The sequence below is a fragment of the Mercurialis annua genome, linkage group LG8 (assembly GCF_937616625.2).
Source record: "Mercurialis annua linkage group LG8, ddMerAnnu1.2, whole genome shotgun sequence".
In the NCBI taxonomy this organism is placed as follows: Eukaryota; Viridiplantae; Streptophyta; class Magnoliopsida; order Malpighiales; family Euphorbiaceae; genus Mercurialis; species Mercurialis annua.
This window is the reverse complement of record NC_065577.1, coordinates 1,092,250-1,119,841: the sequence shown is the minus strand read 5'-3', so window position 1 is coordinate 1,119,841 and position 27,592 is coordinate 1,092,250. Positions and strand designations below refer to the sequence as shown.

At 33.7% G+C, this 27,592-nt stretch overlaps 5 protein-coding genes across 5 annotated transcripts; 2 read left to right on the top strand and 3 right to left on the bottom strand.

Annotated features, from left to right (window-relative positions):
• Positions 1-225: 225 nt before the first annotated feature.
• On the top strand, positions 226-2,540 carry LOC126659629 (uncharacterized). Its single transcript, XM_050352942.2, has 2 exons — positions 226-642; positions 1,839-2,540. The coding sequence occupies exons 1-2, from the start codon at positions 379-381 to the stop codon at positions 2,154-2,156; spliced, it is 582 nt and encodes a 193-aa protein (XP_050208899.1). The 5' UTR covers positions 226-378; the 3' UTR covers positions 2,157-2,540.
• Positions 2,541-2,771: 231 nt separating this feature from the next.
• On the top strand, positions 2,772-6,078 carry LOC126659545 (reticulon-like protein B11). The gene is made up of 6 exons (XM_050352842.2): positions 2,772-2,942; positions 3,047-3,227; positions 3,953-4,094; positions 4,211-4,280; positions 4,367-4,536; positions 5,723-6,078. The coding sequence occupies exons 1-5, from the start codon at positions 2,882-2,884 to the stop codon at positions 4,534-4,536; spliced, it is 624 nt and encodes a 207-aa protein (XP_050208799.1). The 5' UTR covers positions 2,772-2,881; the 3' UTR covers positions 5,723-6,078.
• A 1,637-nt stretch (positions 6,079-7,715) lies between these two features.
• Positions 7,716-8,384, bottom strand: LOC126660021 (50S ribosomal protein L10, chloroplastic-like). Its single transcript, XM_050353350.1, has one exon. The coding sequence runs from the start codon at positions 8,257-8,259 to the stop codon at positions 7,996-7,998; it is 264 nt and encodes an 87-aa protein (XP_050209307.1). The 5' UTR covers positions 8,260-8,384; the 3' UTR covers positions 7,716-7,995.
• Positions 8,385-11,609: 3,225 nt separating this feature from the next.
• On the bottom strand, positions 11,610-12,543 carry LOC126661417 (50S ribosomal protein L10, chloroplastic-like). The gene has a single exon (XM_056104041.1). The coding sequence runs from the start codon at positions 12,448-12,450 to the stop codon at positions 11,761-11,763; it is 690 nt and encodes a 229-aa protein (XP_055960016.1). The 5' UTR covers positions 12,451-12,543; the 3' UTR covers positions 11,610-11,760.
• Positions 12,544-19,856: 7,313 nt separating this feature from the next.
• Positions 19,857-23,091, bottom strand: LOC126661356 (protein TIC 21, chloroplastic). Its single transcript, XM_050355187.2, has 4 exons — positions 22,743-23,091; positions 21,794-22,051; positions 20,766-20,969; positions 19,857-20,280 (listed from the first exon to the last, which is right to left on the bottom strand). Exons 1-4 carry the CDS (start codon positions 23,037-23,039, stop codon positions 20,167-20,169), a joined length of 873 nt encoding a protein of 290 aa, XP_050211144.1. The 5' UTR covers positions 23,040-23,091; the 3' UTR covers positions 19,857-20,166.
• Between the last annotated feature and the right edge of the window lie 4,501 nt (positions 23,092-27,592).

The following is a 27,592-nucleotide window of genomic DNA, read 5'->3' as shown; positions in this document are numbered from 1 at the left end:
AAATTGAGAGCTCAAACTGGACCCAATTCCGAATTCAAACGAGTATGGAAACAAAAAAAACAAGGTATGTAAATTTAGAAACCAAATAAACTAAAAACGTAAATTTCAGAAATAAATAAAACAAAATGAAATATTAGACACTAAATAAATTAAAAACGTAAAGTTAAAGGGCCTTAAAATGTTTAATCCTTTTATCCATGTTTTTTGAAGCGAGGCCAAGCAATCTCCAAACGACAATAGCTAATAAAACGAAAAAGCCTATAACGTCTGTTTCCTTTAAACGACATACTTTTATCCCAACTCTTCATCAATAATCAACACACAGAAGAACCCAAAATACTACCTCAAATCAAGAAATTAGGGTTTTTCAAAACCAAAATGTCGACGACAGGCAAGCCAAACGATAGCAATTTACAGGTAATAGCACTGCCGGAGAAGCAAAAACCTGCTGTACCGCCGCGTTCACTTGTCCCGTCGGCTGGAATAGCTTCGAACGCTCTTGTGGAATACACGCCGCCGGTGTTCAAAGAAGAGGAGGAGGATATAGAACTTAAGCTCCGGAGAATCATTGACAATGTTCCTGTTCGTGTCAGCAACACCTCCGGAAGTTCTGCAGGTTCCGGCTCCGGTGACTTTCATCAGGTGATTTTACGCCCTAATATTCAAAATGAGGTTTAATTTTCTTTGTAGCTTATTCAGTTAATTCTCAGTTACAAGCTATAATGCTGTTTGTGCAACTTAATTTTAGATTATCTATATTAGTAATTGCATTAGTATGACAGTGTCTTATATATAAGCATTTGCTTTAGGGTGAACATAAATATTCAAATGCATATAACTATATATAATTTAGATTTTTCCCTGTTCAAGATCTCGACCAATCTGACACGTTGATGTTCTTTGCGGTACGTATATACTCGATGATACACAGTGTGTAAGTTTGTGATTATAAATTTATAGTTGGAGCTTCTCTTTGTTTGAGGTTCATGCTATTGAAGATTGGAAGAGTTTTCGCCTTTGCAATTAATATTAATGCTTCGAATGGCGAGGGAGAATATCGCGACCATGTATAAGGGCTTGGATCTTTGGAAAATAATTAGTTTGATTTGAATGTTGAAGATTTAATTTAAGAATTAGTATGGAAATGTACATATCCGCTAATTTAGTTTTAACACAACCAAAAGGAGTCCAGGCGGGCTAATCGGCTTTGAGACCTGGAAATGATCTTCTTAATTGGACTAGGATAGCTGGAAGAGGAGTGGATGGTTGAACTAGTTCAAGGACTAGGAGTGCGAGTTAGGCTGTCTAAGATACATGCATATCTTTTAGTTACTATATCTTGTTGTGCGAGGGAGAATATCGCGACCATGTATAAGGATTTGGATCTTTGAAAAATAGTTAGTTTGATTTGAATGTTGAAGATTTAAGTTAAGAATTAACATTTTAGTATGGGAACATACATATTCCTAGATTAAGTTTTAAGACATGTATCTCTTTTTAGTTGCTATATCTCGTTGTGCTTTGTTTTATGATTTGTCAGTATAGGCTCATGTTCTATGCCTGAAAGGAATCTTTGCTTCTGAGGCTCATTGGCCACTCTACGTAGCTATTTGAAATCTCCGGAGTCTATTGAACTCTTTTTATTTCTATGTTTCAAACTTATAACAGAATTATAGAATGCTCTGTTATGGTTCCTTTGCGTTTCTTTTTTTAATATATATTTTAATGAATGCTGTTTATTATTTTACGAGCGGGTAAAATACTTATTATATGGACACATGGTGATACGTAGGAGATGATATTTACACATTGTGAATTTTTATTTGATTTTACAACAGTATCGACAAATGAGGAGAAGAGAGCAAGACAGGCTTACAAGGATGGACATAGACTACCAGAAAAGAAAAGAATTGGCTGAATTTAATATGAGGAGGGAAGAAAGATTAAAAGCTGCCGAAGAAAGAACCTTAAAAAAACGTCTGAAACGCCAAAAGAAAAAGCAGAAGAAAAAAGCGAAGACGATGAAATTGAACGCAGGTGGTGAAGAGCAGCAGAAAAATGAATCTTCAGATGGTGACGGGAATGACTCTGATGGCAGCGAAGAAGCAGCAAAAGAAGAACCAGCAATAAGAATTATGTTTCGGCCTCGTAGTTAAGCAATTACTCATCTGCCAGGCACATTTGGAGAACTAGGAAATGTAATCATCTGGAGATCAGTTGAGATCCTCGAAATGGCATCTAACTTTTATCGACGTAATGCCAGAAGAATATTTGCAAAACATCGAGGAACTATAGATTATTCATGTAACAAAATTGATATCACTCCGGACGACGAAAGCCCCATTTTTTATCGTTGCTAGAGCGAGTTCTCTATTGCAAGTCAATCTGTAATGTAATTAGTTAGTGAATTTTTTTATTTAGCATGTTTGCAATTACAACTTGAAATTTAGACTTTGGTGACGTATGTCAGATACGAGCTATTTTTTTGGATGTCGGGATAGTTAAATAATTTCTTATGTAACTAGTATTATATTTTTTTCTTTCTTGAAAAGTGAAAACAAGTTATTTTTCTTAAAAAGATCGACTTTTTGTACTTTTACAATATTAAAAAATGGAAAAAATTGAAGAAAATATTTTTTCCTTTGAAATTAAACCTTGCGTGTACGGCCTAGTTAAAAGTTAGGCCAGCCCGGTCCAAAGAGAAAATTCTACCGTCTGACTCCTCCTGAAGTTGTATATACGTTATGAAATAATTTTCTCGGGAAAATTTAGTCTGTTTTCGTATTCTCATTTCTCATCATTTTCCTCCTGGTGTACTCTCTCCCACAACATTTTACATTACTGACAAAAACCCTAAATATTATCGATTTAATCATAAATAATGGTAGATTCGATTCCTCCCCGGCGGATTTCCGTTCATCAATTTCTCGGCGGCGGCTCAGGTTCGTGTCTCTTAATCTCTCATTGCATGTTAATTTAAACATTAATTCTGTTCGAGATCGATCTGATTATATTTTATGTTCGTTGTTTAATGTAATTATTTTAGTGGCGGATGTACTTTTGTGGAAGAAGTGGTGTGCAAGTGTTACGGTTTTAATTGCTTCAACAACTCTATGGCTGCTATTTGAATGCGCCGGTTATAATCTGTTGTCGTTTGTCGCTAATGTGTTGTTTTTGCTCGTCGCTATTCTCTTTTTTTGGGCTAAATCTGCTTCTCTTCTTAATAGGTAATTAATTTTTTAGTTTTTAACTTATTTTTTCTGCTGATTACTAGAATCTATTATAGTTCTTGTTTGTCTGGACTTTGAATTAGTGAAATAATTGATTTTAATTACAGTTTTCTTTAGTTAATTTCTCATGTTTTGAAAGGTTATGCTGACTTGGAGTTTGATTTTATTGAAATGAAATGATGCTAGGATTGATCTGATTTTGAATTGTTTTGAACATTGCATCAGTGTATGTAACATAGGTCTCAAGTTGAGAGTTTCCTTTTTAAAATGTAGAGTAGTTTCGGAAACTCCTCAAAACCGTTGATTGAAGGGGGTTTCTCTACGTCATTGATCATAAACTCACACTGTGTAACTTTAGATTGGGAAATGAGATGAGTCAACTTAAATGGGTAAGGCGTCATGGGATATGAGCAGTGACAGAACTAGGATTTTAATATTAGGAGGGCCAAATCACTATATATATATTATATAGAGGAGACAAATTTTTAAAAATGAAGGGGTGCCAAATCATAAAATATAAAAAATTAGGTCCTAATTTTGCAATTTTTAGAAAGTTGGATGGGGCCATGGCCATCCCATGCCCCCCTTCCCTCCGTCATTGGGCATGAGTGAACTTTTTTAATTCTCCTTAAAAAAAACTTTTGATTATGAACTTTTTGTTTTTCTAGTTTTGATTTTATAAATGCGGAAAAATGATGATTAGTGCTAACTTCATGCTTTAGGCCACTGCCTCCTTTGCCTGACTTGGATATATCAGAGGAGACCATTGTGAAGATTGCTTCTGTGATTCAAGTTTATGCTAATATAGCTTTGTCTATTGCTCGCGACATTGCAATTGGTAGAAATTTGAAATTGTTCCTTCAGGTTAGCATATTTAACCTTTAATTCAGCTTTTGGTTCAAAAAATTGTATTTTATTGTTTTGTTAGTCTAAAAGATTGAAGTTAGCATGGATGATTTAAATGTAACCTGATTCTTCAGGTTGCTTTTGGATTATGGGTAGCATCAATTATTGGTAGTCTCTGCAATTTTCTGACTCTTGTCTATGTTGGTAAGTTGAGTCCTTTACTATCACTTGTGTGTTTCTCTCTATGAATAAAGTTTAATTTCATTACATGGATATACATTTTCTTGCAGGGATTCTCCTTAGCTTCTCAGCCCCGGTGCTTTACGACAAATATCAACACCACATTGATGAGAAGCTTTCTGTAACTCACAAAATTGTTCAAACACAGTATAGGAAAATTGATGATAGCATCCTTAAAAAGATTCCATTTTCCTCAAACAAGGAAAAGAAGATTCAGTAGGTATGTCCCTGTTTCTGCTGCTTTGACTTGTCTCTATCGCTTGTATTGCCAATGCCAACTTATGAATCTTGCACTGCTGTTACTCATAAGAATGATTTATTCTACAAGTCCTCTTGAAGTTAGCTTGATTTCTAAATAACACACCTATGATTGGGAAAACATGTTACTAAGTTACAAGCGGATCAGCTTAATTTTGAGGGGCAAGCAATGTCTGGCTTAACATGCTTGCGTTAGTTATTATACTACAGCTGCGGTACCTTAACAAATAGTACCCAACTACCCATCTCCTGAAAAAAAAAATACTCCTTATTGTATGAGCATGGATTCCTATGATTAATTGAAACTTTGCAATGTCATAGAGTTGAATTTATGCACCGGTATACTTCATGACGGCACTATCAGGTCTGTAATCAATCCGCAGATAGTCAATGAACCATCTGTCTTTTATTCGGTTGTTTAAGCTGAAACGTGAATCTTCTCTGTTTTTGCTTTATCTCTAGTTTGTCCTATGAAGAAGTTATGGACAAAGCAATGCGAGATAGCATCAAACTCACCGAGTTGGTTTAAAATTTTGTTTTCTAACTCAGCTAGTTTGTGCTTCTTTAGATATTGTTTCGGTGACATCATTACTAACTTATGTTTATGCAGAAGATTCTGTGATAATTTGTATGAGCATGAACTGTAACTATGCTCTCTTTTATCTTTCACATGGTTGTATTTTTCTTCTTTTTAAGCTTTTCATGCACTTATAATTTTGTTGCATTTATATTGACATGACATGTCATGCTGCCTTTTATTGCTCATTGTGGATTGAATTATTAACACCATCATTTATAGTCTTCTGCAAAACGCTTAAACATTGAGTAGCCAAATTTTTGTATCTATGGCATCTAATGGCATTTTTCTTTGGTTATTTGCCTCTCTTTTTCACACTAAAATCAAAGTGGCTTTGAGACTTGTATCACCGTTTGTGTATATGTATTATCATTATAGAGGTGCGATATGTACGCTGAAGCGAAATTGAAAAAAGTGTGCTTTGTTGGTTTTATGAAGATTTCACTCTTTACCCAATCTACTTTCAGTTACTCGTAATACTTTTTAATCTTTATTAAGTTGCTATGGTAATTACTAATTACTGTGGATATCTCTGTAGTTACTGAGACGCATAGAATTTATTTGGATACAGGGTCTCAAGCAGTTCAACTATAGGTGTGTTTTGGAAAGTGGTCGTCGTATGAAGAAGCTGTGCTGGTTTGGTTCCACTTATACTCTTGATTATCAGTATCAAATCGACTACCCGACCGCAATCTTTAGAAGCAGGACTGACCTAACACGGTTCTACAACCTGATAACATTCAACTTTCATTATTTTTTTCTGGGTTGTCTTTGTTGTGATTAATTTGCCAGTGATGTATTTTTTCTATTCTCCTTAGGCAAAAAAGTTGAGAAATATATGATACTGATGCCCAGTTTTATATTGGTTTTAGTTGGCTAAGAAATCTATTGTTTTATTAACAGCATGAATGCACCACGGTTTCTATACGAGAGAATGTCTGTATGTTTTCTTTTAACAACCTCATAACTAAATTGCAAGTCAAGATCATATCACTTCTCTCGGCTGTAGCTACGGGTGTAAGTAAGTCTTGCTAACTCGTGAGCTACTCTGGATTAACTCAAAAAATATCTAAAATCAAGTCAATATTAATAGAGTTGAGTTCTAGTTTGAGCTGCTCGAGTAGGGTGTTGAGTCGAGCTGAGCTGAGCTTTATAGTAATTGACCAGATGAGCTTATCTAATTTATAGTTTTACCCTTATATTTTACAATAAGTACACTAGTTCATTGTACATTATAACTTTTTCTGTTAGTTTATCATTAAAACTTAATGTTAATATTATTATTTTTTGGACCATTTGAACTCGTTAAGAACCCAACAAATTTGTTAAGCTTGAGCTTGAATTTATTTAGAGCTTGACTTAAGCTCGATTTTGTGATATATCATCGAGTAATTTAGGACAGTTGATATAGATTAATTGGTATAAATTCTTACTCCATTATTTATTATGTAATCCCACACTGTAACTAATAGCTAATTGTCATCCATTTAGATAACATTAAGAAATTGACCTCGGTTTTAAAATGATAGGTTTAAGAAAGAGAAATTTTACAACACGGCCAAAAATATAAGTAATAATCAAAATATTTTCTATTGTAAATGTTTATTGTAAGTAATAATTAAAATATTTTCTGTTGTAAATTTGTTATAATTCAAAAAGAACAAATCCTAGCCGTCTCTCTCTTTGAGAAACCTCTCAAACCCTAGTAAGTTTTTTTCTTTTTGTCATTTGGGAGGTGGTTTTTGGCCATTTTTGGCCTAAAATCACCTCCCTAATCTCTCATATTCAGTTTTTTCAGCTTTCTTCATAGTTTTTATCTTTAATTTTGAATAAAATTTCTTTCTTGGCCATTTATGGTCTAGATTTAGAAATTATTTTTTATTCTAGTATCTTAATTTCATTAGATCTGATCTAATCGAAATTAAGAATAGTTTATTTTCATCGTTAGAGATGAAATTGTTTTTTGCGATGCAAGCGACTTGGATCTCTAAAACAATTAGAGCCACCATCTTACGACGGATTTCATCAAATATCGGTATGTTTTGCGTCAATATCGATAATGTCTTTAATGTTCAAGAGAAGAGATATGTCACAGAAGATGTGATCAGAAACTTTAACGATGAAGTTATAGCTGCTAGCTGTAGCAGTCGTGCGATTAAAGGTAGTATTATCATGGCGAGCGAAGCTAATCTAATTCCCTTTATTTTAAAGGTTGTAATGGATGTCTTCAACAACAACTCTTTGCTTTGTAATATTATCAGTTTAATAGCACATGACTACTTTAGCTTAATTGAGATGCATAAATGTTGTTTTAATAGAAAATCTCATGTGGTAGCATATGGCTATTTTAGTTTATCTAATTGGTTGGGGCATGTCCCTCCAATTATCAAATTCTATGTATTGGTTGATCAATCAGCTTTTGATTAATAGAACTTTTTATCTCAAAAAAAAAAAAAAAAAATATTTTCTGTTGTAAATGTTTATTGGCTTATTGTATTGGCTTATTGCAAATACTCCATATAGTACAATTATTATATGTGATAAACACTCAAAGGAAAGATTAGTTAGTTAAAATTAATAATGCAATTGATTTAGGAGGAAAAATGTTCAAAACACATCAACAACAAATCTCTGAGGACTTTATGCTACCTTCCATGAGCTAATTTAACTTGTACTTAGATTAATTCAAATTTAGCAATTTTAACTAATCAGAGATAATATTTTCTTTTAGATCAAATAACTCCCAAATCGTACCAAAACCGCAATAAAAGTATTAATAAATTAATTGAGCCGACGCACAAATTGAAGGACCACAATGACCTTTATTCCTACCAAAACCAGGGTTCAATCTTCAACCTCCGCAATCAAATCTCTAACCGGAGCTTCCAAACAACAAACCAACCCAATCAAAGGGCTCTGCAACCCGCCCAAAAGCCCACCATAAAACTCATCTCTCGTCGGCATACTCATCAGCCGCCGGAAACCACCAGGCCCATACAACCCCCCTTCAAACACCGCACAAGTAAAATCATTCTCCTCCACATTCAACTCCAAAGCCTCAGAAATTTCTTCAGTATGAACAAAAAGCCAAGCGTTCATTCCGTTCATACAGGGCTTCAATAACTCCCATTGGGTGCCTTCAATTGCCTTATAAGCGACAGTGTTTTGTTGAATATTAAGTGTGATGGAAATCCCACATTGGAAAGATATGAGTAGAATGTGGAATATTAAGTGGGATGGACTACCTAACCCATTACCTTAGGGTTTTGGGTTTAATGTGGTGTCCGGCCCACGGTTATATGGTTCACATTCTGGGCCTCATGAATGTATTCTCCCATACATTGCGCTCAACTTGGACCAACAATTGGTATCAGAGCCCGGTTCGGCTGGGTGGAACTTGGTGACTCCGGGTAGCCATCCCGAAAGGGTTGGAGTCTAGTTCCGAGGTAAGTTGAGCGATCTAATGTGGAAGGGTATCACACTTAAGGGGGAGATTGTTGAATATTAAGTGTGATGGAAATCCCACATTGGAAAGATATGAGTAGAATGTGGAATATATAAGTGGGATGGACTACCTAACCCATTACCTTAGGGTTTTGGGTTTAATGTGGTGTCCGGCCCACGGTTATATGGTTCACATTCTGGGCCTCATGAATGTATTTTCCCATACATTGCGCTCAACTTGGACCAACATGTTTTTAGCGACGATGATATGAGCGGATTCCGGTAATGAATTTCTGAATTGTTGGAACTGATTTGGTGTGAAAGCTGAGTATTTAATTGCAGCTAGGAGGTGGCAGTTTTGTAAGTAGGTTTTTAGGGAGTGGAGTGTTTCTTGTTTCTTGGGGTTGGAATGGATTTGTTTGAAATGGGAAATGGGTTTTCGGAGGAGTGAAATCGGGTTAGGGTTTGACATGGCGGTCATTGCTTTGAAGATCATCATAATTAGAAGAGTGTGATCGCGAGGTGATTTACGGCAGCTTTTGGAGTATTTCGAGAGAGGGAGGGGGGGGGGGGGGGGGGTTAATTGTTTAATTTTTTTAATTGGTACGCAAATTTTATAATTATAAAATTAAAATTAAAATAGTAGTTAATTCAAATTGTTTACCTTATTTAAAATTCTATATGATTAAAAAATAATTAAAATAGTAATTATTAAATAGTCAAAGTAGTCTATTTTAATTAGTACACTAGATAATTATCTCAATATAATAATTTATTTTAGTTAGTATTCTAGTTTATCTTAACATATAGTTTATTTTAACTAGTACTCTGATTTTAATAATTATCTTAATTAATCCTTAAGTTACAAAGTGGCGCAGTATGCCTTTTGAATTAGCCTTTGCGGAATAAAATTCCGGTCTTGGTTCACAAGTCGTGATGATCCAATTTGAGAGTTATTTAGCCTAAAATTAGAAAATGGTATTTAATTGATTAAAATAATTTTAATATGAGTTAATTGATTATAGAGCAAATTATTTTTAGGTTTTTGATTCATATCATAATTAATAATTTGGTACCTCTTGTTTCAAAAGTTTATTTAATGGTTCCCCAGTTTCAATTTTGTGAATTTTGTGAATTTTTACACACCTTAATACATAAGAAGTAATGTTTTTAATTAATTTAAGAAATTCAACACTATATCATTAAAAATAGATTCGGAATTAAGCATGTTGATTTCTGTACAGATACTAATCTGTATGCATATACTTGCAATTATAAGAAATATTTATCTACTTCTCATTAGATTTGAATTTATTCCAAAATTTAGAATAGGTGTTGAGTTATGCTATAGAAAAAAAGGACTCTTGGATTTCGTCGCTCCTGTTAATAAAATGTTAATTCTTCAGCTCATTTCAAAATACTTCAATTGGTACACGCAAAAAATAGGCCAATTCCGCTACTTTTTGCTCAATCTCTCGCGGAGTCAAATTCTCATCAGTACGAGTCAAAGGAATGGATCAACGGCCTCAACATTAAGGAAAAAGTATATTGATTTCCCAAACTCACGATTAAGGGTGTAATTGGTTCGAACCAACTCGCCAGTTATTCAAAATTAGCTCGAAAATAATCAAAATCAGAATTCGTGCACCTAATAATGTCACCAAGGGCACAACAGCTCCAAGGAGAAACTTTATGAATGCCACATAAATCATGTTTACTAAATTTGAAGTCAAGGAAGCTAAAGGCTTATAGTGATCTATATTGCATGGAAACAGAACCTGAAAACAAAAAAAATGCAAAAACAAAAAACAGCTAAACAATATTTTTTACAAGAATTGGTTATAAATATAAAATTCTGAAATTTTAAAAACATTTTCAGAAGCAGTTACGAAATGCGGAAACATGTGATTCGGAAAGTTCACGTCCAACATAGATAGTGATGCGGTGTCTAACTTCACGCCTTTGTTAAGCTAGCAAAAATGGAGTCTACTAACTTCAAACTCAAGATCTTCATCTCCATAATTACCTCAAAGTAGCAGTCTCCTAATTACCTTCTCACCAGAACTATTTTCACTATGCACTTTATAGCTACTCTATCACTCAACTATGATGCTTCTTTCTAACTCGAGTACCAGCTAGACCCCGAGATCATCCCTCCGGCTTATAATTATTCAAATAGTAGACGGCATCAATCTACGGACAGCTTTACATCATTTAGCTCACAGCATACAAATAATAATTGGCTTCAAGGATGCCATTAAGCTAGAGCGGTTGCAAGCATTAATTGCATATGCTTATCAACCAGACTTCGGAACAAACCAAAGCAAGAATAAGCAAACAGAAAGGTGCAAAAATCATATCTGAACACTTGAATCAGGGGTGTGCAAAAATCAAACCAAGCAGAATAAGCAAACAAAACTGACAAATTCGGTTTTGGACGTAAAATATTTCAAGATAGCAGGGAAGCAGTTTCTATAGGACTTGCAAAAACAGATAATAGTTCAGAAATTGATTGCCAATATCTTGTAGCATGTTCATTAGAAAAGGTAAAATTATTGACGAAACAGGCAAATTGTAAAACAGAGTTATAGCAAAAAGGTTATGTCTCTATAAGAAAGACAGCAAAACCAAATGCATAACAACAGTGATCATATCAGAATAAGCTTTTGTCCGAGCCAACAATGGAGCTCCAGTACTACAAAACCTATCAAATTTCATTTCCTTCATTACCTAAACATGATAAAACTCACAAGTAACCCTGGTCTCAATCATTAGAAGCCAATTACCCTAATAACTTAAAGACTTATTATTAACTAACTTGCCACACACTTTACCTTCCAAATTTTAACTTCCCTAAATTAGTCAGATTTGAATCAAACTAACAGAAAAATAACCAACACAAATACTTAAAAACTAATCTTATTCATAGAAATGAAGTTTCAATATCATATTCCAAACCTCTCTCAATAATTCCCTAACACAGAATATCAAGTTTGTCAAATTGCACATTAAAATTCAAGATCACCAACCAAATTAGAATTATACAAAATTCTACAACTTAAATTGAATTCTCAATTCATTAACTTTACTACAAGAATCCAAAAACAACAAAATCAAATCTTTTTCACATTGCACAACAACAAAATCACACTCACCTCAATGCCACTATTGCCCTCCACCACCACTCTCATCCTCCAGCTTCTTCACATAAGCTTTAAGCACCATAACCACATCTCTAGCAGGAGCCTGCAAAGTACTAACCAACCCAATTGCAGGGCTCTGCAACGCCCCCAAAATCTTCGCATAAATCTCCTCTCTCGAAGGCATAGTTTCGAGTTGCTTAAACTCCCCAGGCCCATAAAACTTCCCTTCAAAAACCGCCCCCGTAAAATCATTATCCTCCAGCTTTTTCTCCTTCTGAAAGCTCCTATAAGGCTTAAACGCCTCAGGAATCTCCTCCGTGTGAACGAAAAGCCACGCGTTCATGCCCTTCATACAGGGCTTCAGAGCCTCCCATTGAGTGCCTTCAATGGCCTTGTAAACCAGCGTGTTTTTCGCGACGAGAAGCTTGGTTGATTCGGGCAATGCCCGTCTCAATTCTTGGAACTGCTTCACTGTAAAGCCTGTGTACTTGATGGCTGCTACGAGGTAGCAATTCTCTAACTGGGTTCTGACCGTTTCGACTGTCTCTTCTTTTCGGGTTCTTGAAATGGCGGAGTTGATTGAAATTGGTTTGTAAAATATGGGTTTTTTGAAGGGAGTTGAGATGGGAAATGGGTTTTGAAATGAGCGGAATTGGGTTAGGGTTTGAGATGAATTTGAAGATGGGAATGATGAGAGGAGTGTTGTTTCCATGGTGAGTGATAGAGGTTAGTGTAAGCTTGAGTCTTTTTTTGTGAGCTTATCTTATCGTATTGTGTTATTGGAGGGTGAAAAATATTGAAAATTTCAGAGAATTTTTTTTATGATAACTTGTTTTTAGATGTAAAGTTGTAAACTAAGTATTTGATAATTTTGATTAAAACAAATGAAAAAATTATTGCAGGACACCGTCGTGCAACAAACTAGTGGTGCGTTAGCTATGTGAGAAAATTAATAAATAAAAAATTATTAAAAATGCTCAATAAAAAAACTCCTTAAACTTGGCACGAAATACAAGGTCGTGAAAAGAGATCAAAAAAGTCAAATAGTTGAGAAAATAGATAAAAAAAATCCGAAGAGATTAGAGAAACTATCCAGAGAAACTATCCCCCTAAACTATACCAAAACTGGACAAATAACCCATCCATTCACTGAAAACCACTCGATTCCGACCATTAACAGCAATGAACTCATTAGAAACAACCGAAAATATTTTTTAATTTTTTTTTAAATTTCGGAGGCTGCTCCTCCTCACCAGAAGAAAAGAAACTTATTCTCCTCTTCCGAGGAGCAGATCTGTTTAGTTCTTCACGCAAGTAAAATACCAAAATTGTTCTTCACGGAGGTGAAGAACAAACCACTTGTTCTTCACCTTCGTGAAGAACAAGAATAACAGAGTCTGTTCTTCACAAAGAGGAGGAGTAACTACTCTTTTTTCGAAAATTTAAAATTAAAATAATTTTTTTTTAAATTTATGTACCAATTTGAAAATTTTAAAAAATTATGAAGATTATTTTGGATTTTTTTACCAAAAAAGAGTGTTTCACACGCGGTGTGAAAGCGGGTGAGGGTGCGTGAGGGGTGTGTTTGACCCGGTTTGCCATATGTGTGATTTTTTTGATCTGGTTTCACAAGTTTGCCTATTTGATATTTTATTCTAAGTTCGAGGAGTTTTTTGTTCCTTTGTTCATATTTAAATCTAACAAATTTCTGCCTATAACTAACAAATGTTTAAATGTATCAGTTTTTAATTTAGACTAACAAATGTAAAAAATTTATGTACCAGAAATCAGCACAAATCTACAAAGCAGTGGGAGTTGAGCACAAATCCATCGCAATAATAACAGTACGCAGCTCGGGAGGAAAACATTGTCAAATCTGAGAAAGCCATTGTTGATGCTTTCAAAGCGTTACAGGCAGCCTTGAGGCCCAGCTATGAGCAGCAGCTTGCTTCTGCTGTAGAGTGCAAGCTTGCTGTTGCACGGAGAGGTCATCGAGATGTTGATCGTGCCAGAGAAGCTGTTGATCGCGGAGGGGCACCTGCTTGATTTTTTGACATTGCGTGTATATCTGATTAGAGATTATTTTGTTGCATCCACATTATTACTCTAAGCGGTTTGGATTTGCATCCTTCTTCATTGTAAAGTACTTCGTTAGTGATAATATTATGTGTTTATTTACGAATTTGAAAACTTTAAAAAATTATGAGAATTATTTTGGATTTTTTTACCAGAAAAGAGTGTTTCACACGCGGTGTGGAAGCGGGCGAAGGTGCGTGAGGGGTGTGTTTGACCCGGTTTGCCATAGGTGTGATTTGTTTATCTGGTTTCATGAGTTTGCCTGTTTGATATTTTGTTCTAAGTTCGAGGAGTTTTTTGATCCTTTGTTCTTATTTAAATTTAACAGATTTCTGCCTATAACTAACAAATGTTTAAATGTAACAGATTTCAATATATGACTAACAAATTTAAAAAATTTGTGTACCAAAAATCAACACAAATCTACAAAACAGTGGCAGTTGAGCACAAATCCATCCGCAACAATGACAATACGCTAGCTTATGTGATCTAGGTGCTAGTATTAATCTCATGCCTCTGACTCTTTTCAGGACACTATGTGAAGAGCAAACCGTGAAGAACACCTCGATGATACTCCAACTAGCGAATCATTCCTTGAAGAGACCTTATGGGATTGTCGAGGATGTTCTTGTAAAGGTTGATAAGTTCATATTTCCGGTTGACTTTGTTATTTTGGATTATGCGGTGGATAAGGAATGCCCAATGATCTTAGGGCGGCCCTTTATGAACACCGGAAGAGCTTTGATTAATGTCCATGGTGGGAAATTGACCTTGAGAATTGATGAAGAGACGGTTGAATTCGACATGAAGAAAGTCATGAGGAGTACGATCGAGGAGGAATAGTGTATGAGGATTGATATGGTGGATGAGCTTGTGAGGGACCAACTTAAGAAAAATGGGGAAGCATTCAATCGGGAAACAATGGAAAAATGTGATTTTTTTTCAAGTAAGGCAGCCCTTCTCGATCGAGAAGCTCCTTTAGCCTTAACTTCTCGATCGAGACCGTTGGAGAAAAACGGCAGAACTTACCAAAGCCTTGCTTCTCGATCGAGAAGCAATTCCCAGGTGCCTTCTCGATCGAGAAGCATGGAAAAAAGGGAAAATGAGCAAGTTTCAAGGGTTGTTTTTCATTCCGATGATCCCGATGATGAGTATTCTGAGGAAGATGGGCCCGAGACAAAAAAATTGGTCAAAATGGGGGAGTTACACCTCCGTCTTCCGAGGTACCACCTAAAGTTGAAATGAAACCACTTCCACGTCACCTATGGTACACCTTTGTGGGCGAGAACAAGACGCTACCGATCATCATTTCTAATAAGCTATCAGAAGCTCAAGAGAAGCGGGTTGTGGAAGTTGTTAAGGGTCATGTGTTGCTATGGGATGGCAAATTTCCGATATCCGAGGCATAAGCCCTCAAGTGTAATGCATAAGATTCACTTGGAAGATGAGTCCAAGAAGTGTACACAAAGGCAAAGAAGATTGAACCCTAGCATGAAAGAAGTCGTGCACAAGGAAATAGTGAAGCTTCTAGACGTCGGGATTATATATCCGATCTCGGATAGTGGTTGGGTTAGTCCGGTTCAATGTGTACCCAAGAAAGGATGAACGACAGTTGTGGAAAATGACAAGGGGGAACAAATCTCTACAAGAACGGTGACCGGGTGGAGAGTTTGTATCGACTACCGGAGATTGAACGCGAAAGCTAGAAAAGATCACTACCCGCTACCGTTTATTGATCAAATGCTTGAAATAGTGGCGGGTCACAAATACTATTGTTTTCTCGACGGTTATTCCGGCTACAACCAAATTTTGATCTTTCCGGATGACCAAGAGAAGACAACGTTTACTTTCCCTTACGGTACAATTGCTTATAGGAGGATGCCCTTTGGATTGTGTAATGCCCCCGCAACCTTTCAACGTTGCATGACTTCAATCTTCAATGACATGGTCGAGGACATAATGGAGGTATTTATGGATGATTTTTCTGTTTTTGGTGATTCTTTTGACATGTGTTTGGAGAATCTCGAACGGGTGTTGAAACGATGTGAGGAGACCAATTTGTTGTTAAATTGAGAGAAATATCATTTCATGGTTGATAAAGAAGTTGTGCTTGGGCATAAGATTTCAGAAAAGGGAATTGAGGTTGATAGAGCGAAGACGGAGGTCATTGAGAAGTTAGTTGCTTCGGTCACGGTTAAGGGAGTCCGGGCGTTCTTGGACTTGGATTTCTTTCTCCGCAAGCTAACGTTTTAACATCAACATATAATCCTTAGTCGTTATTGCTCCAAATACTCGATAACCACCTAATTCTCACTAAAACACTAACAGACACTATCAAGCACATAAAACACCAAATAATGAATATAATTCATAATAAACGTGACAAAAACCGAGTATAAACGACTCTAATTATAGGAGTATTTTACTCCTATCACTGATCGCAGAGGGGCACTTGTTTGATTTTTTGATATTATATGTAAATCGAGACAATTTTATTGCATCCATACTCTAAGCAGTTTGGATTTGCATCCTTCTTCATTGTAAAGTACTTCGTTTTATTTTATCGCTCTCAAATTTGGCAAGTTCTTGTACTAGTCTAAAATTCAATTTTTACGTTTTTTATTAATTACGATTAAACATTTGTAATAGTGGGGCGAGTTGTGGCAGTCGCCCTACTTGATCAGTAGTAACTCTCTGAGAACAAAGTTTTTCTACCATTATTGTCCCAGCTCCAACTTCCGTTTGTTGTTGTCGCTGTTAATTTATGTTTAACACTTGTATATAAAATTTAGACCTAGCTTGAAAACTATAATTTAATTCTCTTCCCTTTTTTTAAGTTTGAAAGGTCACCCATTTAAAGGAAAAAGTGCAAAAATGACACTAATTTTTAGGCCACATCTCACTTAAGTCACTAATATTTTTAATCACAAAAATGACCTGGACATTTAAACTCTTATATTAACAAATAGGCTTATTCACCAAAAAATGCCAAACCTTTGCGGTTTGGGTCAATTTTAGGCAAACCTTTAAAAACCACCATATTTAGCCAAACCTTATATGTTGTGTTTCTTTTTCAGCCATTTTTGAATCGAACCGAATTTATTGCTTATGTGTCAGCCATGTCACTTCCAACTCATCAAAATTGGCTGACATGGCAATATCCTAAACCACTAACCCAACCAAATCAAACCAAATAAAACCAAATCCAATTAAATTAAATTAATTCAATAATTAATTATTTTTTAAATTAAATATAAATAAATTTATTATAATAATTTATTAAAATTAATTTAAAATTATAAATCTTAATTATCTCAATATTTCTTTTATTCCGATTAAAATTCACTCCGACTAATAAATTTAGTTAAATTAAATTTTAATTAATTTCTGTATAAATTTTAGTTAAATAAAAAATATAAATTAAATCAACTAAAATTAATATAATTTTTTTTAATTACCGCTAATTTTTTCTCTAAATCTATCCCAAAACGACAATTTTCTAGCCGCAAAAAAAAAATCAAACCGACCGCCAGAATTTTTTCCGGCGGTCGTCTTCCACAACCTGTCTTCCATGGAAGAACAGGCCCTGTTCTTCCATGGAAGAACAAAAGCTGCTCTTCCCATGGAAGAGCAGACCCTCGTCTGTTCTTCCATGGGAAGAACAGATCCGGTCTGTTCTTCCCATGGAAGAACAGATCCGGTCTGTTCTTCCCATGGAAGAACAGACGCGGGTTTGTTCTTCCATGGGGAAGAACAGCGCGATCTGTTCTTCCATGGAAGAACAGACCAGATCTGTTCTTCCCATGGAAGAACAGATCGCGATGTTCTTCCATGGGAAGAACAGACCTCTGTTCTTCCATGGAAGAACAAGGCCTGTTCTTCCATGGAAGAACAGGTCGAGAAAGACCGCCGAAAAAAGTTTCGGCGGTCGCTTTGAGTTGGCGGGGAACTTTCGTGTTTCGGAGTAGATTCGGTGAAAAATTAGCGAGAAAAATATTAGGGAAAAATTTCGTTCTGTTCATCTTAGCGAGAAAAATATTTGTGATTTTTTGAATATTTTAATTTTACAATTTTATCTATTTAATAAAAAATTAAATTAATTACATACATATCATTTTATTAAATAAAATAAATTAATATTAATTTTTTAAAATATTTATGAGTTTTTAAAAATAAATTTTGAATTGATTTGATTTGTTAGATTTGGTTTTATTTGATTTACTCTTTGGTTTGCTTAGGTTTGGATTAGTGATTTGAAATGTGCCATGTCAGCCAATTTTGATGAGTTGGAAGTGACATGGCTGACATATAAGCAATAAATCCGGTTCGATTCAAAAATGGCTGAAAAAGAAACACAACATATAAGGTTTGGCTAAATATGGTGGTTTTTAAAGGTTTGGCTAAAATTGACGCAAACCGCAAAGGTTTGGCATTTTTTGGTGAATAGGCCTAACAAATCACAGTGTCAAGTTATCTTATGTGGCAATAAAAAAACTATATAAAATGAAATTTAAAACATATAAATGCTAAATTGCCAAAAATAAAAAATTATAGATAAACTTAATCTCGAGACATCTTCTTCTTTCTATATCTAAATTTTAATACTTCCATTATCTTCTTATCACTTCCTCCGTCAACCTTCCCGCCATCATCACATACTCTGCCATCACCACATCCGCCACAACCACCATCATCAATTACTTATCTAAAAAATCATATAAAAGAAACACGAAAGTAATATTTATGATACCAGACTATGGATAAACTATTAAGTTAATATATTTTGATATTGAAAGTTCATTTTTGTTGAAATTTGAATTCTCTAAGCTTAAAAGTTTCATGAGACTATTATTTTCTCTTTTGCATGCCTTTTTCATGTATTCAAATACTTTTTAGTGATTTTTCTTTCTGAAGAAAATTTGCATTTATCTTACCTGAGAGATTTTGTTTGTACATACAGAACTGTATCTTAATGTATTGCATATAAAGAGAATATTGAAGTTGCTCAAATAAATTTTATTTTTACGTTAAATTGTTGCTTCTTGATTACTAAACGATGAGCAGAACCAAATATGATTTATTTTTATGTTTTATACCAATTTTAATCTTAATTTTTTTTGAGTATGTTAAGTTCTTATTATGATTTTTGTTATGTTCATTTCATCATTATTTGAATATTGGCAAGATATGAACCTTCTATAAAATGCACTCTTATTCTTCTCTACTCTGTTTAAGTATATCAATGAGTTAATAAATTAACACGTGTCATTTTGAGTCTCATAAACTCAACCGAGATAATCGATTAATTCGGTCAGTTTAGTTAAATATTTTTCACATTTTAATAATTAAGTTAATTTGTGTTCATTTCATTTGTTAATGGTTTGATAAAGAGCTAAAATAATTTGATCATGGAAAACTCTGTTTAGTTTAACCGCACCGGCTGAATGCTCACCCCTAGTTCATTCCGACTTTTGAAAGACAATTGCTCATCACATTTATTTGTGTAAACTATACCGTGCTATGCAGCAGTTTGCTTCTAATTAGCATTAGAGAAATCATTCTCTCACTAGAACCTTTCTAATCATAACCAGTTCGATAGTCAATCAAGAATCAACGCAACTGAAGAGCGTAAATTAAAAAAACATGCTTTGAGAGAGTAAATACGCACAGGGGGAATACGCAGCGGAAAAATCGGAGGTGGTTCCGGTAGCAATAGCTGAACCAACCATACTAACGAGGCGGGCGGCCAAATCACTGGAGCCGACACTTGAATCAAAAATCAACATTGGGAACACATTCTTGACATTGTGCTTAAAGATAGATATACTAATTGCAGGTTATGTTAAAGCATCGTCCAAATCAACAATTAGCAATCTAGCTTGCAAGTAACAAGAAACTTGAGAAACCAATACAAAAGTACTAGAATCAAATGGTTAGGATGCAACTCCAACCCGAAATTTGCCATTAATGCACTTTCATCTATATGTTTCAGCTCAAGCAATTCAGTAAATCTTACTTGGTTCTTTAATCTCAGTTTTAAGCTAAAATCGAAATAAGTTTGGCCTGCATAAACTTCTGGACAAGTCAACTACAACATTCAAATGGAAAAGCATCAACATAGTTGCACAAACTTCTCATTATTGACAAAAATATGGAACATAGTAGCCTACCATAGAAAATGCTTGGAGAGCCCTAATTACTCCAGCTGGAGATTGACGCGAGCATTTGAAATCAATCATATTTCACCGGGGATGATGCTTTACAAGATAACTAAACTAGAAACGAGCATCAAATGGTTTAAAATTTTGGCTACAAAGTCATATTTTCACCTGATACAAAGGATGGAGAGATTCTATGCAACTCTGGGGACTGGAATACTTTCAGTAGCGGGTAATGTCACTGAGCGCAACAGCTCCAAGGAGGAAACAAGCCCGATGAAATGTGAAAGGATGGTGTTTGCAGATGCCTGCATAATCGAAACAGCACGATGAGACAGATGATAAATAAGGTCATCACATTACACTATTTTCTCGACATGGATAATGTTCTGAAAAGTGAGGCCAGAGTCTGAGAAACAGAAAGTGTAATCTAATAAGCATCCTTTTCGATGCCCAAACTGACAGATTCAAGTGAGATAGCAAACATCATCCAATCGTCTTAACAATTGTTCTGAACCATTGCTTAAATAGAAATAATTTTGACCAGCTAAGATCCTTCTTTTTCTTTTAACAATTGAAGTCGGAGAAGTTACGCATATGTAACTGTGAATTTATAGCGAATCTCGGTCCTTTTAGCTGATGCAACATGAGTAAATAAATCTTATTTGTTTCAAACACTTTTTCTTTATTCAACACGTTTAGATAAGAATACTGGTTACCTAGTAGAATGGCTGTATAGGTCATTAAAAAGAAATTCTGAATCAAGAAAGTATAAAACATCTACAAATAGTACCTGAACCAAGAAAACATCCAAAGCAAGAACTGGACTGTAACCGGGAGAAACGCCCTGGTAAAAAGGATTTGCAGAGGAAGTTAGAGCCTTTGCAACCAACAGTCCCACTGTCGCTTGCATGCCAAGAATAGCAGCGCCCATACCCAATAGATTCAGTACTATGCCATTTTTTAAGCCTTTCACAACATCAGCACGTGGCGGTGCCTGAAACCAGAAACAATTAATAGAAAACCAAGCAGAAAGGGAGTCTCATATAATGAGCTGAAACCAAAGGCTTTTGAAAAACTAAATTCCACGACAGAAAAATATTATACTGCAAATTTGAACCCTTGATACGGGCATATAAACGGCAAGGAGTGGATTCTAGCAGCAATTTTGAATATAATTACTTTACTAAGGGCGTTCTATGGGGGATGTGCATCTTTCGTAGGAGCTTTACTCTCTTATAGAATAATAATATTAGAAATCAAATATCAGCATTTTGTTTGAGTCAGATAACCAATTCACCTAAAAGCTTTAACTAGTAAGATGAGGTTCCAACAATAGTTTTCATTATCTCTTAGCACACCTCGCAAGTGAATGCCCATTGGGCTTGAAGTGTAAACAAGCACAGTCTGACTTTACTTTATGCATTTAATTAATCAAAATGGGGATTGTCAAGGATCAAACTCTAAACCCTTTGGTCATAGAGGCTCCAAAACCATTTCAAGTAACCAATTCATCCAAATGCTCAAACAAGTAATTTGAGGTTCCAACATTAGTTATCATTATCTCTAAACAATTTGGAAAGTCTAAAAGTGGACGAACTGAACTCAATCCAACCCAATTCAATTCAATTATATTTAGTCAAATATCATGTTTGGAAACACTCTAGTCACCAAAGTCCAAGCTTTTCTACTTAAAATAACAATGCATTTGGAATTAATGAAACCTAGTTATAGCCAAAATAATCAATATATTCGGTTCTCAAAAAACAAAAAAATGATTCTGAAAGAATTAAATAAATAAAAGAAACAAAAAACACTTACCTTAGAAGGGTCATTTGCAGTTTTCTTGAGTTTATCAGAAAGCCGAATATACCCAAAAGACCAAAAAACCGAAATGAAAGCAGCAGCAATGCCAGCAGAAGTTGAATAAAAAGTGGCAGGAGACGTGATCTTTCCGGTAACCACAATCGAAAACGACAATATCACAGCAGCCACAACAGTGCAAATTAACTGCCCCCAAAACCCTAAATTCCCTAATCTCTTAAAGTACCTCGCTGTACTTCCCAATCTCTTCGCTACCTGCACAAAACACAATGCATATAACATAATAAAAACCAACGAGCTATAACTCAAATGGTATAAGCGCTCAGCAGAAAACTGCTAAGGTCGTGGGTTCAATTCCTCCCACAAGCGCCCCCCCTCCCCCAATTATCAAAAAAATATATAACATAATAAAAATTTAATCTTTTCTCCAATTAAATCACCTAAAGAAAATTTCAATCTTTACTTCAATTTAATCACATAAAGTTTCAGTCTTTACTCTAATTTGATTAGTCTTTTTTTGGACATGAAACTTCATTTTTCACATAGGAAACCTTAAAATAACAGTGTTTCGCCGTGTCGGTGTATGAGTGTCCCATTTCCCCATCCGTGCTACCGAGAAACCACCTAATTTACTTAAGAAAGTCTCAACTTTTTTGGTGACGAGGACTCACTCCCCCGAGCCGAAGCCCAATCCCAACCACTTCATCTATTAGGAATTTGAACCAGCGACCATTGGCACCCGGATGGCTGAAACTTAGACCACTAAACCAAACCCGTGTGGGCAAAATTTCAACTTTTACTTCAATTTAATCAACCAATTCACATAAATTTTCAATCTTTACTCTAATTTGATCAAGCTTTAACAAATAAATACTCTTATTCAATTGAATCTCTGATTCAATTTAATCATATTAAAAATGCACAACAGAATTCAAAGTTTCAAAACCTGGGCTAGCTTTGCTTTCTCTACGTCGTCGTTTGATGCTGAAATCGGAGCTGAATAAGCGTTTGTTTTAGTGGGTGAGTTAAGTTTGAAGCTTGGAGCTTTAAGCGGGTCATAATTGTGACCTAATGATGGTAATGAGAGTGATTGTGTTAGTTTTAATGAATAATTTGGAGTACTGAAAATTGGGGTTTGATGTGTTGAGCGGTGGCGGTGGAGAGGTGGCGCCGGAGAAATAAATGCTGCGGTTGTTGTTGTTGCCGCCGAGGAGTGAACGCCCGGCAGGAGGAGAGTTTGCATTGTGGGGAAGTGATGATGGAGTGATGTGAAGAAGCTGAGTGAAGTAGAGAATGATGATCGTTGTTAAGATTAAATGGGCTCTAGTGATTGTGGGCTTGTATTTTGAAAACTTATGGATATGGATTTTGTTGGCATAAATGAACCAAATCCGGTCTTCGAATTTGTGATTCGTTCGCTTCCAATCATTCTGATCGATTAAGAACAATACTCTTAATTTTTAAATTACTTTAAGATAATTTTTTTGTATTAATTAAAAATAAAATTAAGTCATTCCGATTTTTGAACTTGTTCATATTATATAATGTTATCCTTAATTAATGATTAATTGAAGACAATTATCCTTAAGCAAATATAGTTAATCCCACACAACTGTGCATATGTCATATTTATAATAAGTCAATGAGCATTTGCAATAAAAAATGTTTTGATTACTACTTATTTTATTTATTGCTAAATATTCAACATAGTTAACGTATTATCAGTTTGTTGTAGAATCTAAATGAATAGAGTATAACATAGGAAATGCAAAAAAATTTGAATAGTAACAACATAATGTACAAAACATTTCCTATAAAAATATAAATTACATGCGCAATGACGGAGCCAGAATTTTAATATTGAGGGGCCAAATTATAATATGTATCATATAAAGGGACAAATTTAAAAATTATGGAGGTTCAAATTGTAAAATTTAAAGGTGTTAATTTTATCATTTTTAAAAAGTTGGAGGGGGGCATGGCAATTTCATGTCACCCCCTCCCTCCGTAGTAACATGGCTAACACACTATTTATCATTACTAATTAATGAGTAATTATAATAAAAAAAATTATTTATTATTATATATAGTGGCAATATTTTATACTTATGTGTCAACTAGAAATAATATATTTTATTTCTAGATCAATCAATTCTCAAAACAAATATTGTATTCTCTAAAATGCTTCATTTTGTACAACATGAGAGTTAATTGATGGTAACCCACAAATTTAGAGATCTAAATGAGTATTTATTCAAATTTAAATGTCTCATTCACTAAACCTTCAAATAGTTTTTTATTCACAGATAGAAATATAGATAACACAACATTAACGGATATTAAACTTCCTGGGTCACTAAAATTACCTCGAATTACATAATGATCATTAAACTTGATTTTATTACAAAATGGTTACTGAACTATACCTTTTGTTACAAAGGGGTGTCACTCATATAAAACGCAACGTTTTTACTTACATGGCAAGCTTTAATTACAAAAAGGTACATAGTTCAGTGACCTTTTTGCAATAAAAAGTATAACTCAATGACTTTTTCGTAATTCATGAAAAGTTTAGTATTCTTTTTGTAACAACTTAAGCATGAAAACGATGCGTTTTATACGAGTGACAACCCTTTGTAATAAAAGGTAAAGTTCAGTGACAATTTTGTAACAAAATAAAGTTTAGTAATCATTATGTAATTCGAGGTAATCCTAGTGACTCAGGGAGTTTAATATCCCAACATTAACATTAACATTTTTTTGCCACAAGATCCGAATGGAATGGAGAAATTCAAATAGAATGTATGGATTTGGGACCATAAATAGACATGATATATTGCTCAACTTATAAAACGGTCCCGAGATTTGAGGTTGAAAGACTTGTCAACTTCTTTGGAACTGTATCGATTAAATTTTGATGCCAAATTTTGCAATTAACATGCATGCTATTTCATCCCAAAAGTCAAATGAGTGGCTATAGATTAATTTAGGTTTAATTGTTTTAAGACTTACAAATTTTAATGAATTTTGATACAAACTTTTAATTTAACAATTTAAAATATGAATTGTCATTCTTTTTACAATGTGAAGCCGAATAATTTTAATTAAAAAATATTTACATAAACATCTGAATATATACTGTTCTGATATCCATGTTAGCAATTTTTAATTAAAAAAAATAAGTGTTTCAAATTGTAAAAGTTTAAAAATTGGTATCTGACATTAAAAAATAAAATTTCATTTTAAAATCTCTAAAGACACTAAAGCTAATAATTTTTTTAAAAGAGTAACGTTAAATAAATTCATAAAATATACTCATTTTTCCAATTTAATAACGAACTTTAAAACTTTTCAATTGTATGCACGGAGTTTTATTATTTATCAATTCGATGCATATACTGACGCAACACTCGTTCGTTGGTGTCATTTAAATGAGGTGGACATCATTTTTGGCAACCACATATTAAAATGAAATTTACGGTATACAATTGAGGCGTATTAAAATATGTGATTATAATTTTTTTTATAATATTACCCTTTTTTAAACCAATTAAACTATCAATTTAAAACCCTAATATTCACTACAATTTTTAAATTTTTAATATTTTCTATTATTACTAAATTTTCATCTTCCCATGAAATTTATCAACCCATTTCCTTTAATTTGTCATTTGTTTTGGGACTTTTGAATGCTATGAAACATAATTTTTTTGTCCAAACTATGAAACATAGTTGATGCATCCCATATGACTTTAGTTCGTATTTGTTGTCTGACCTTACCGACTTAAACATAAAAATAAACTTTGAATATCAAAGTTAAAATAATAAAGTTTTTTAGAATATAGTAAGAACTAAATTTGTTAGTACTTACACTATTTTACATTTTTTATTTATCAAAATCACTCTACTTTTTTTGATAAAAAAATATACTCCGACATTTAATTATATATAAATAAACTGCGATATGTTATATGTGTATTTATTTATTTACTATTATATATAGTGTATTTCTATTTTTTTTAAATATCAATATATTCATATTGTATTACGTTGAGTGTCTGTATACATGGCTAGTATGTTAAAACCAATTTCTTAAATTTGCATATATTACAAGTTATGAATGTGTAAAATAGATTAATTTAATTCAGATTGATTCAATTTTAAAAATAAGCAAGTTTCATTTAAGTTTTCATGCAAACTGGACTGCAAATTGAATCAAATTGAACTAACAAAATAATTGAATGGATCGAATCAATTTGAAAAATTGTGTGTTTTCATAAATTCAGTTTCATTTATTTTTGTTTTTTTTATTATAATCAAATGCACATCCTTAAGCATAACAACAAGTAATGTGAACAACTATGGTCTACAAGACTACAAAAATATGTAATTTGTTGGACTTGATGCATCTTATTCTTGATTTAAAGTGATGATTAATGTCCCCACCAAATAATGCATTCCTAATAGCAAACTAATAAATTTTGTTGTTTTAAATGGAATTTTACGTACCCATAGCTCATTCATTATAAATACTAGTACTGATTTACTAAAGAAAATTAAGGGTTAATTCAAAAATCAAGAACGGAAGCATGTTTTACAATTATAAATATAATCTTTCGGACTTGATAAAATCAGTTATTGACATTTATTTCAAGCAAATTGAGACACCATTTTGCTGTTGAAAATGCTAATATAATTGTCGGAATAATATATATTGTTGTTCTTATTAACGTTTCCTCAATAAAAGAAGATCAATGATCCGATTAGCTAAACTATGAAGATCTCGATGAATGATTTTGTGAAGTTTTATAGTTCATATTTTATTTACAAACCATTTTAAAATTTCTGATTTAATTTGTATTTAATTCTAAAATTAATAGTGGAATTGTTATAGATATTGTCCCATTATGTAAAATTGTACAAGGTTAGTTGATTTAGGAAATTGATTGATTAATTTGGGATGAAGAGTAGTTGTGACCTTGTGGGTGGCAGAGCTGAAACATAAAATTAGACAAAACTTATCCTAAATCAGGCCCCATTCCCTTCATGACCAAACATGTGAGTTACTGTTTTTTTCCCTGGTTCATAACTTCTAATTTTGCACTTTAGTCCCTTCTTTGTCTACTATTTTTCTTCTCACCCATTTATCTTTTATATTTTCATTCTATGTCAAAACAAATTTTTAAAAAGTTCTTTACTGATTGAATCGTAGGAACAAAGAAAAGAGGATCAGATCTATTCTATACCCGATAAGGATCAATATGCAATGAGAAATTAGCAAACGTAGGTTTGGACTTTAACAAGAAACGGATTAAGCAACTTGCGCGAAAGCCATTACTCATTACTTGTTAGCGCTATTTAAGTTTTGGCCAGTTTCATTAAACGCAAGTTTTACTAGGATTCTTAATTTTAAAATCCTTTTAGATCAAAAGGATATCAAATGAGCCAATCGGTTCATATTATAATCAGTCAGATTTATTTAACTTATTTCTTTAATGGACTTATATATTGTATTTCTTTATTTAAAATTTAGATTTAACGAGCAAATTTGCTTTAAGTTTTTTTGTTTAGATCTAATCAAAATTAATTTAGTACTTGTTTCTAAATAAAATTATTATAAGTTCATGACTGAACCGATCATACGGACCATTCTCATACTGATTTTTCTTAAATATTGCTAATAACTAATTGGATTTTTCTTAAAAACAAAAGGACCATGTGTACGTTTTTACCCTAATTAAAGAATAAGAAACAAATAAAGAAGATTGTAGGGTACAAAGTTAATAAAACTGAAAA

Excerpts from the sequence above, each read along its gene's own strand:
- LOC126659629 (XM_050352942.2), top strand. The coding sequence starts at position 379 with ATGTCGACGACAGGCAAGCCAAACGATAGCAATTTACAGGTAATAGCA. Across the intron at positions 643-1,838 it reads GCTCCGGTGACTTTCATCAG|TATCGACAAATGAGGAGAAG; the intron begins GTGATTTTACGC and ends ATTTTACAACAG.
- LOC126659545 (XM_050352842.2), top strand. The coding sequence starts at position 2,882 with ATGGTAGATTCGATTCCTCCCCGGCGGATTTCCGTTCATCAATTTCTC. Across the intron at positions 3,228-3,952 it reads TCTGCTTCTCTTCTTAATAG|GCCACTGCCTCCTTTGCCTG; the intron begins GTAATTAATTTT and ends TTCATGCTTTAG. Across the intron at positions 4,095-4,210 it reads ATTTGAAATTGTTCCTTCAG|GTTGCTTTTGGATTATGGGT; the intron begins GTTAGCATATTT and ends CTGATTCTTCAG.
- LOC126660021 (XM_050353350.1), bottom strand. The coding sequence starts at position 8,259 with ATGAACGGAATGAACGCTTGGCTTTTTGTTCATACTGAAGAAATTTCT.
- LOC126661417 (XM_056104041.1), bottom strand. The coding sequence starts at position 12,450 with ATGGAAACAACACTCCTCTCATCATTCCCATCTTCAAATTCATCTCAA.
- LOC126661356 (XM_050355187.2), bottom strand. The coding sequence starts at position 23,039 with ATGCAAACTCTCCTCCTGCCGGGCGTTCACTCCTCGGCGGCAACAACA. Across the intron at positions 20,970-21,793 it reads CTGCAAATGACCCTTCTAAG|GCACCGCCACGTGCTGATGT; the intron begins GTAAGTGTTTTT and ends TTCTGGTTTCAG. Across the intron at positions 20,281-20,765 it reads TGGATGTTTTCTTGGTTCAG|GCATCTGCAAACACCATCCT; the intron begins GTACTATTTGTA and ends TCGATTATGCAG.